Consider the following 10324-nt stretch of genomic DNA (forward strand, 5'->3'; position numbering starts at 1 on the left):
AATGTTTAGCTTTCTGCCACATCACGTGTCTTGTTTTTGATACTCAATTCTAATCATGTCATTTAGTTGTAGTTATCATTGATAGACTGATGGGGTTGTTTGTAATGCACCCTCTAGCTCTTCTAGCACCCTCTCTTATGACTTGTTGTTTTTGTTGCAGTAGGCGGCACCGTGGACCGTAAACAGATCGCCAGTATCCAGGAGTCCATCGGAGAGACCAGCTCACAGAGCGTAGTGGTCGCTGTTGACCGGTACGTTTAGAAAATGAAAGCCTTGTGAGAATTGGTTCAATATGATGTTTCCTCAATAAGCTGTATCCGGAAAAAACCTTCTCTGGCACAGAATGTAATCTGCTGATGTTTCCTTTTCTTCAGGATATTCACCGGCTCGATCCGACTGGATGGAAACGCAGTCGGTGAGTCTCAGTTTAATGAATTCATTTAATGAATATCCAAACAAAAGTGCTGTGTAGATTTTGATAGCCATGCTTAATCTTGTGATCGAATTGCCCCGCTGGGATTAATACAGTTGTACCGAATAACATTGAAATTGAGTTGGCAGAACGATACGTGATGTGAATGATAACAGGTGAATATGTATTTGTTGATGCTGTTTGGCAGTTGACTTTGTACGCTGGTTGTGTGCTGTATCGATGGATGAGCTGGCCTCAGCGACCCACCCACGCATGTTTAGGTAAGTTGATTATATTATACTAATATTGATTATATTACATTTTTATTAGATTGTTTACCTCCTAATGCATTTTATTTCTGTATCACATCTCACATACCCAGAGCACTTCCCAGGTCAAGCAAACAAAAACCTGTTTTTACAATGTTGTCTGACATCACGTTATGTGTTTTTCTGCATATGTACTAAATATTTTATCAAATAAACGTGAACTCCAGCCTTCAGAAGATCGTGGAGATCTCCTACTACAACATGGGCCGCATCAGGCTGCAGTGGTCCAGGATCTGGGAGGTCGTCGGAGATCATTTTAACAAGGTACTGTATGTAGGCCAGGGGAGGCTGGTGGAGGTAGAAATCGGAGGACAGGCTCATTGTAATGAATGGGATGGAATGAGGAATGGTATCAAACAAGTGTGACTCCCCTGATGTAGGCCTATACTGGATTTTATAGACCTTTAACCTTTGTTAAAGTTCCTGGATGGAACTTATGTCCCTCATTTCCTCTCAATCAAAGTAGCCTACATACTTGTAACTTTTAAAGCCAGCTATGTCTTTATATTTAGATTCAGTTGGGACCAGAAATACTATATGTAAAGTATTTCTGGACCCAACCAATTCCAAAGATAAAGATAATTGATAGTATGGTTCAGTGAATTTAATTGGTAATAATTTGTTTTATTGTATACTTGAACTGCACCTCCCATGTGCTGTTTAAATTGTATTAAAAGGAGATCATAGTATTGTATGGCACAGTGATTTAATTGGTAATAAAACATTTTATTGTACAGCTCATTGAACTGCACCTGCCTGCATAAAATGTGCTACCGTATATAACGTTTTTTATTACTATTATCAGTGGAAAAACTGAGTTTGAATGATAATGTCTTGCTGCTACTGTGTTGACAGTCCAGTAGATATTGAGGTGTGTGTGTGTGTGTGTGTGTGTGTGTGTGTGTGTGGTGACAGGTGGGCTGTAACTCCAACGAGGACGTGGCCATCTTCGCCGTGGACTCCCTGCGGCAGCTGTCGATGAAGTTCCTGGAGAAAGGAGAGCTCGCCAACTTCCGCTTCCAGAAGGATTTCCTCAGGCCGTTCGAACATATCATGAAAAAGAACAGGTCCGTTTGATTTTCTGTGAAGCAAAGTAACCGACACAGAACATATTGAATGTTGTATGGTATTTTCAAAACTGAAATGCTGCAATTACATCCTAGATTTCAAGAAAATGCATATTCAAAGCCATTCTCATAGATTATACTTATATAAATGTATAGTGACAAAGTTTGGTTTTGAATACACCAAGGTGTGTGACTGTAACACTCGGGTGTATGTTCACATTGTTTATAGTGTTTATATTGTTCATGTTACAAAACATTTCGTAACAAACTATCTTTGTAAAAAGTGCTATTAGAAATACATTTGGTTGGTTGGTTGGTTGATTGATTGGTTGACTGTAACACCCCCGTCTCCCCAGGTCTCCCACCATCAGAGACATGGTGGTGAGGTGTATAGCCCAGATGGTCAACTCCCAGGCGGGGAACATCCGCTCAGGCTGGAAGAACATCTTCTCTGTCTTCCACCTGGCTGCCTCGGACCAGGACGAGAGTATTGTAGAGCTGGCCTTCCAGACCACCGGCTATATAGTCAGTAAGTACACACACACACGCACACACGCGCATACACACACACACAAACACTGGCCTTCCTGACAACCGGCTACATTGTCAGTAAGTACACACACACACACACACGCACGCATGCAATCACACAAACACAAACACAAACACACACACACACACATATTTATTTATTTACCTTTATTTAGCCAGGTAAGTCATTGAGAACAAATGAGCTTTTACAATAACAACCTCAGACTGGCATAATCACAAACAATATTACAGGATTATCAGTATGAGTAGACACTGAAACGCACAGTCACATTCCATGCTGCAGGATGTATTAAAGGGACAATCTGTCACATTAGTTTGTGTGTGTAATCCTTTATTTATTTTATTTTTTTCTGTTCCCCAGCGAATGTATTTGAGAAGCACTTCCCCGCCACCATAGACTCGTTCCAGGACGCCGTCAAGTGTCTGTCAGAGTTCGCCTGCAACGCCTCCTTCCCTGACACCAGCATGGAGGCCATCCGCCTCATACGCCACTGTGCCAAATACGTCTCAGAGAGGCCGCAGGTGACAGTCTCTCACACGCTGCCCCCACACAGCACCATGCACAATATCCCTCTGTCTTTTCTTGTATCTGCCCTGGCTGTTTTTTTTGTTTTTTTTCCTACCGTTCACTTTAATAAATCCAATGTGTTATAATAATAATGTGAATCATAATAATAATAATAATAATAGTGTGTTATACGCACACCAAAAATACATGGATATGGATATCAGATGAGATTGCCATGGAATGATTATTGATTAAGACTTTCTCTCTCTCTCTCTCCCCCCCCCTCCCTCCCTCTCTCCCCTCCCAGGCCTTTAAAGACTACACCAGTGATGACATGAATGTTGTGCCTGAGGACAGGGTGTGGGTTCGAGGCTGGTTTCCCATCCTGTTTGAGCTCTCCTGCATCATCAACAGGTGTAAGCTGGACGTCAGGACCAGGTGAGAGCCCTGTGACCTTTGACCTGCGTACCAGTCCACCTAGCCGTAGTCTGCTCATGACTAGTTAATTACTCCCCTAAGGCAGTCAAATACATTGTGTGTGTGTGTGTGTGTGTGTGTGTGTGTGTGTCATGTATGTGTGTCATGTATGTGTGTGTGTGTGTGTGCGTGTGTGCGTGCGTGTCCTGTTGAGCATTGATCACCCCTACATGTCTCTGCCTCCCGTCCCAGGGGCTTGACGGTGATGTTTGAGATCATGAAGACCTACGGCCACACCTACGAGAAGCACTGGTGGCAGGACCTGTTCAGGATCATCTTCAGGATCTTTGACAACATGAAACTGCCGGAGCAACAAACAGAGGTACCACACCCACGCCTTCAGGAACCGTCAAAGACGAACAACAGTACATTCCTCCTTGTTTATAGCGCCATCTAGTGCTGAAAAGACTCTGTTTCCCATGATACAGCTGAAACGGTGGTGTTTTTTTCTTCCTGTTTTGGCCACAGAAGGCAGAGTGGATGACTACGACCTGTAACCATGCGCTGTACGCCATCTGTGACGTGTTCACGCAGTATTTTGAGTCGCTCAGCGACATCCTCCTAGACGACATCCTGTCTCAGCTGTACTGGTGTGTGCAGCAAGGTGAGAGGACAGGCGCCTGTGTCCATATCTCTCTCTCTCTGACCCCCCTCTCACCACCCTCTCTCTGAACCTCTCTCTCTCTCTCTGCCTCCCCTCTCCCTCCCCCTCTCATTCTCCCTCGCTCTCTCTCTCTCTCCCTCCCTCCCTCCCTCTCTGAACCTCTCTCTCTCTCTCTCTCTCTCTCTCTCCCTCTCTGACCCTCTCTCTCTTCCTCTGACCCTTTCCTCTCCCTGTCTCCCTCTCCCCTCAGACAACGAGCAGCTGGCTCGTTCAGGGACCAACTGTCTGGAGAACGTGGTGATCCTGAACGGAGAGAAGTTCAGCCCCGAGACGTGGGACAAAACCTGCGTCTGTATGCTAGACATCTTCCAGACGACCATCCCCCACACGTAAGACCCTTCCTCATGTACAAACCACAGCAGGGGAGGCCGGCGGAGGTAGAAATCGGAAGACGGGGCCTCACGCACGGAACGGAATGAGGAACGGTATCAAACAGCCCCATCCTCCTCCGATTTCTACCTCCACCGGCCTCCCCTGCCTCCACCAGCCTTCTGCAGGCTACTGGTAGAGAGGTCACAACCATGATGGATTAACCATGTTCTGTACCTGGGTCTTCTGATAGGTTGCTGACTTGGAGGCCAGACGGAGAATTCGTCCCCCAATACGACGTGGTAGGACTTATTTCTTTTTGCATTTTTTGACTCCCGAATACTCTTTAAAACAGAGAGTTGTAGTTCTGTTATATTTTGGAGGACTGTATCTCCACATGAGCCCCTCTCTCTCTCTGGCGTTGTAAGGACACCATTTCCCAGAAGTCTGTGGACATCCAGACGCGTACGGAGGACCAGCAGTCGTTGTGTAGCGACCGGGTCTCCCTGGACAACCAGAGGCCGAGGACGTACAGCGGGTCGTCGGGCACGTTTGAGGACGGCCCCAGAGCCAGGACCCCAGCCAGTGAGTGTATGGAGGGTTTATGGGCCTCTCCCATGTCTCCCCCCTGTCTCTCCCCTGCCTCCCCCTGTCTCTCCCCTGCCTCCCTCTCTCCTTCTCCCTGTCTCTCCCCTGCCTCCCTCTTTCCTTCTCCCTGTCTCTCCCCTGCCTCCCTCTCCCCTTCCTACCCCCTGTCTCTCCCATGCCTCCCACTGTCCCTCTCCTCTGTCTCCCCCCCTGACTCTCATCTGCCTCTGTCCTGCCCCCTCACCCTACTACTACCCCCTCTCCACCCTTCCTCTCCTCCTCCCTCCCTCCCATCCCTGCACTCCCTCTCTTCTCTGTGCCTGTGTGTAGCAGCGTCTGTTCCCCGCCCTGCTCATCAAGTGTGTGTGCGTGTGTGTCTGCGTGTGTGTGTGGTCACAGAGCTCCAGGAGCAGCGTCTGTTCTCGGCCCTGCTCATCAAGTGTGTGGTCCAGCTGGAGCTGATCCAGACCATAGACAACATCGTGTTCTACCCGGCGACCAGCCGGAAGGAGGACGCAGAGAACCTGGCCGCTGCTCAGGTAGTCAGGACACAGCTGGCTGTGTCATCAATAAGTGCTGCTTCGGTAACATTCAATCTGACTGTTGTGATACTTACTCACATGCACAAAAAACACTGATTTACTGGCAATTCCATCACCTCAAATCGTCTGTGTCTGTCTGTGTGTGTGTGTGTGTCTGTCTGTGTGTGTGTGTGTGTGTCTGTGTGTGTGTGTGTGTGTCCGTGTGTGTGTGTCCATGTGTGTGTGTATCCTTGTCCGTGTCTCCTCAGAGAGACAGTGTGGATGCAGACGTCCAGTCGGAGGGCCAGGGGGACCAGGGCGACCAGGGGGACCAGGGCATGTACCGCTACCTGACCTCGGAGCAGCTGTTGAAGCTGCTGGACTGTCTGCTGGAGTCCCACCGCTTCGCCAAGGCCTTCAACTCCAACAACGAGCAGAGGACCATGCTGTGGAAGGCTGGTGAGTACTGCCAAGACAGAGACCTCAGCTCGGCCCAAATGTCACCTCTGTCTGTCTGGGCATGCCTGAGTGTGGGTGTGTGCGAGTGTGTAACATGTTTGTGTGTGTGTGTGTGTGTGTGTGTGTGTGTTTGTGTTTGTAACATGTTTCTGTGTGTGTTCATAAGGTTTCAAGGGGAAGTCGAAGCCCAACCTGTTGAAGCAGGAGACCACCAGCTTGGCCTGTGGCCTGAGGGTCCTGTTCAGGATGTACACAGACCCCAGCCGCCAGGCCGCCTGGGACGAGGTGCAGAGGAGACTGCTCAAGTGAGGACTTACTGGCAAACTGTTACAATTATTGGTGTTCTGGTGGCTCCCTCAATTCTGTAACTCCTCTTACAGAACTGGCAAATGTGCTTAATGATCAAGACCAGACTAATCAATCAAGACCAGACTGATTGATTGGGCTGGTCTTTATTGATTAGTCTGGTCTTGATTGGTTAATCAGCTCTCAGGTCCTGTTTCTGTCGATCTGGTGTGTGATCACTCACTCTCACATTTTATTTTTTTGTATTTAATTTATTGGTCTGTTATTTTTATTATTACAGGTTAAAAACAGCTCTGAATGACTTTGATGTTACAATACGAAACATCATTGAATAATCAAGACAATTTCCAAATGCTATAATTGTCACTACTAAAACATTTTCTGAGTTTCTGTCCATCGCAGTGTGTGTGTGTGCTGAGGGTTAGAGTTAGGGTTAATATGTGTGTGTCTGTGTGTGTTTCTCTACCACCATGTGTTAGGTGAGGGTGAGGGTTAATGTGTGTGTGTGTCTCTCTCTCTCTCTCTCTCTCTGCCAGTGTGTGTGGAGACGCGCTGGCGTACTTCCTGACTCTGACCTCAGAGAGCCACAGGGAGGCCTGGACCAACCTCCTCCTCCTGTTCCTCACCAGGGTGGTGAAGATCAGCGACGCCAGGGTGAGTCGGCAGGGACCGTGTGACCTCCAACACACCCAACCATCTTTAACTTTATCTGCTACCTTAATAAGACTGTCTCACTTTCTTTCAACTACCCAGTAAATCTGAAAAGCGAAATCCAATTCTTTCAGATCTATTGGGCCTAGTATTTCAAACCGTTTAATCTAGATCAGGATGATCCAGATTATTTTTTTGCCATCCAGGATCAGATCTGTCTGGCAGATTGTGAGTAGTAGAGGGGGAAATCAGCCAGATCGATCTAATTCAGATGAAACGTTTTGAAATACTGAGCCCAGGAGTCCCATGCGGGTGGGGGAGGGGGGGTCCATTTGGAATGTAGCATAAGAATAGAAGCTGGTAGCTAATGAAGTGTGTGTCTGTTCCCCCTCCCCAGTTCAAGGCCCATGCGTCCCGGTACTACCCTCTCCTCTGTGAGATCATGCAGTTCGACCTGATCCCTGAGCTCCGAGCCGTGCTCCGCAAGTTCTTCCTCCGGATCGGGAACGCCTTCGACATCTCCCTGCTGCCCAGGCCGGAAGAGGAGGAGCCACCAGGGCCAGCTGGAGGTCAGTGACATCATCACTAGTGGACAGGACCAGCGGGGCATGCCACACACACACACACACACACACAGGACACGGGGGAGGGTCTCCACAGTCCCTCATTGGGGACAGAGGGAGGGAAAGGGAGGAGTTCTCTCTCTCTCTCTGTCTCTCTACTCTCACCGGACGTCTCTGTAAACCCCACCTTGGAACTGTGAACTGTGAACATTGAACTCTGCCCTCTGCCCTTTCCGAGGGCCTCAAGGGAGATTGTTGAAGCTGACTAGGGGGGGTTCATACCACCTTAACGTGTCAGCTGGAACAGCCGGAGCTGGAACGATGGGTACTGAAAAGCCTTCCATGGATGCTGCTTCTATGAGATGACCTGTGGATGCACCATGTGACAACATGGCGTTGGTGGGGACTCGGCCGTTGACTAAAGGGGCTTTCCCCAAACCCTTCTTTGAGAACCGCTAGCCGTTGTGCTGTACATTTGTTATTTTCCTGACCTGGCACTCCAGATTTAATCCATGGGCTTGATGATTTGTTATATATATATATATATATATTAATGTATGTTAATGTCAGTGGAGGCAGATGGAGGCAAGAATTGGAGGACTCATTGCTTCCATGCATTAAATGAGCCCATCCTCTGATTCCTAATTCCAACCTCCACTAGCCTCTCCTGATCTGTGTGTATATATAACAAATCACATATACATACACTCACTGAGCACTTTACTAGGAACACTATACTAATGCTGGGTAGGGCCTCCCTTTGCTCTCAAAACAGCCTCAATTCTTTGTGGCATTGATTCCACAAGATGTTGGAAACATTCCTTTGAGATTCTGGTCCATGATGACATGATTGCATCACGCAATTCCTGCCGATTTTTCAGGTGCACTTTCAAGCTGTGAATCTCCCGTTCTACCACATCCCAAAGGTGTTCTATTGGATTCAGATCCGGTGACTGGGAAGGCCACTGAAGAACACTGAACTCATCGTCATGTTCATGAAACCAGTTTGAGACGACTTTTGCTTTGTGACATGGTGCGTTATCATGCTGGAAGTAGCCATTAGAAGATGGGTAAATTGTGGCCATGAAGGGATGCACATGGTCAGCAACAATGCTCAAATAGGCTGTGGCATTCTAGCGATGATTGATTGATTGGTTGGTACTAACGGGCCCAAAGTGTGCCAAGAAAACATTCCCCACACCATTACACCACCTCCACCATGAGAAGGTGTACAGGTGTTCCTCATAAAGTGCTCAGTGAGTGTATATTATGTGTATGGATGAGGTGTGTTCATGCTGGAATGGAACAGACGTGGAGCGGTTTGAGGTTCTTGAGGGAGGGTTTGGGCCGGAGCCTCGGGACTAAAGCACTGAATGAGCGGCTGCAGTATGCCTTCCCTGTACAGCATACGAATAATCCACACGATTATACTGTTGATTATAACTCCAATGCAATTATTTCTGGTAACTTCTTACCCTCCCGATACAGAGGGCTAATATCGAGGATGTGTTGCTTTCTGGTGCCTCTTGGCAATATGTTTAAACTAAAGTATGAATTATGAAACGGTTATTGAAAAAGGTTGAGGAGAATAGACGTTAGAGGTGATTTTTCTTTTGCACAGCCGTGAGGTATTGAGAGCAACAACAACAGCCCCTCAAAATGAAAATAGACAAATCAAAAGTAGCTTTGTTGTATTGTAAGATACTAAAAAAAACAAAAAAAAAACTGTTGTTTGTGTTTTCTTTTCAATTCTAACAGCACTCCTTTGTTACTTCAGCACACCGGCATTTCACACTTTTTGATTTCTCTCTCTCAACCACAGGCTCTGGTTCGTCTTCTGAGTCGATAACACTAATGAATGAAATTCAGTGAGTAAACGTTATTCCATTTTATATGTATATAGTATTTTATTTAAATTAAAACTTACAATTTTGAATTTTCGCAAAACTCATCTCACCCGAAATGTCACAAGACTGACCTTTTTATGATTGTCATGTCATTTTCAAAAGAAAACAAATGTGACGTTGGATTACGGAGGTCTGATTTTTGCTTGGGTGTGAGTTGATGTTGTGGAGATGTGCAGTACATGATGAAGATGATGATGATGATACTACTTTGTGAGAATAAAGACTAAATAGAAGTGTCTCCTGGAGAGTGAGTTACCTTGAGAAACACACATTGAGATGTACGTGACACAGAACAATGTCAAATCAGCGTTGTACCATCTTCTGTGTACGTTTGTTCATTGTCACCTGGAACATTCTCTTACTGTAAGTCTCAATAAAGCTTTTGAACTCTTTGTTGAACTTTTATTTAAGTCGCATCAAAGTACTTCTTCTGTTATTGTATTACTATCATGGAATGATTGTACAATTACTATCAGAAGCACAAAATACACAAACTCAACTTCTGTATTTAAAATATAATTTATTCAATAGTTTGAAAATTATGTCACATCAAGGCCAAACATTTTCACTGCACATATTAAAATATTTGTTGAAAACCATGCCATTCACATCAAATCATTTACATTACAAACGTAGTGCCGTTATACAAGAAACAAAGCAACAAATAAATATCATTTCATCTGATCACGTGACTCACGACATTCTCCTCACTGACCCAGGCAGACCCCAGGTCACGTGATCTCTGATGCGTTTCCAGAGGTAGACGATGACCATTGAGCGTCCACAACCACTGCATACAGAAAGGCTAAGTCCACACGTCACCCTAGAAACGAAAGCAGATGAGGCTGTTGCGTTGAGGAGAGGAGGGGCTGGATTTTGACGTAGCGTAGAAACCGGTGCGGGGGAGGGGGGGTCTGAAATATTATTTCTATTTTCGAGGCCAGAATTTTTTGAGCGCGACTGATGGCGCTTGACCTGCTACTTGCCTGGTGTGTGCTGCTGCAGTGCTGC

The 10324-nt window shown here is 46.4% G+C and overlaps 1 protein-coding gene across 2 annotated transcripts in view; it reads left to right on the plus strand.

Moving 5' to 3' along the window:
* The window catches only part of LOC310821745 (brefeldin A-inhibited guanine nucleotide-exchange protein 1-like), a 25543-nt gene extending 15845 nt beyond the window's left edge, over positions 1 to 9698 (plus strand). Inside the window, exons 23-41 of one of the 2 annotated variants that reach the window (XM_083693934.1) lie at positions 161 to 251; positions 375 to 415; positions 621 to 693; positions 909 to 1005; positions 1657 to 1808; positions 2165 to 2337; positions 2722 to 2882; positions 3176 to 3306; positions 3538 to 3667; positions 3814 to 3949; positions 4200 to 4338; positions 4572 to 4620; positions 4747 to 4903; positions 5306 to 5445; positions 5697 to 5886; positions 6053 to 6191; positions 6729 to 6846; positions 7241 to 7412; positions 9229 to 9698. In XM_083693934.1, coding sequence (XP_083550060.1) covers positions 161 to 251; positions 375 to 415; positions 621 to 693; positions 909 to 1005; positions 1657 to 1808; positions 2165 to 2337; positions 2722 to 2882; positions 3176 to 3306; positions 3538 to 3667; positions 3814 to 3949; positions 4200 to 4338; positions 4572 to 4620; positions 4747 to 4903; positions 5306 to 5445; positions 5697 to 5886; positions 6053 to 6191; positions 6729 to 6846; positions 7241 to 7412; positions 9229 to 9278 — 2339 coding nt within the window. In that variant the 3' untranslated portion in view covers positions 9279 to 9698. The remainder of the gene's footprint in view (positions 1 to 160; positions 252 to 374; positions 416 to 620; positions 694 to 908; positions 1006 to 1656; positions 1809 to 2164; positions 2338 to 2721; positions 2883 to 3175; positions 3307 to 3537; positions 3668 to 3813; positions 3950 to 4199; positions 4339 to 4571; positions 4621 to 4746; positions 4904 to 5305; positions 5446 to 5696; positions 5887 to 6052; positions 6192 to 6728; positions 6847 to 7240; positions 7413 to 9228) is intronic. The other variant, XM_083693935.1, reaches the window with a different exon arrangement.
* Positions 9699 to 10324: the final 626 nt, after the last annotated feature.

Source organism: Argentina silus (assembly GCF_951799395.1).
Source record: "Argentina silus genome assembly, chromosome: 22".
In the NCBI taxonomy this organism is placed as follows: Eukaryota; Metazoa; Chordata; class Actinopteri; order Argentiniformes; family Argentinidae; genus Argentina; species Argentina silus.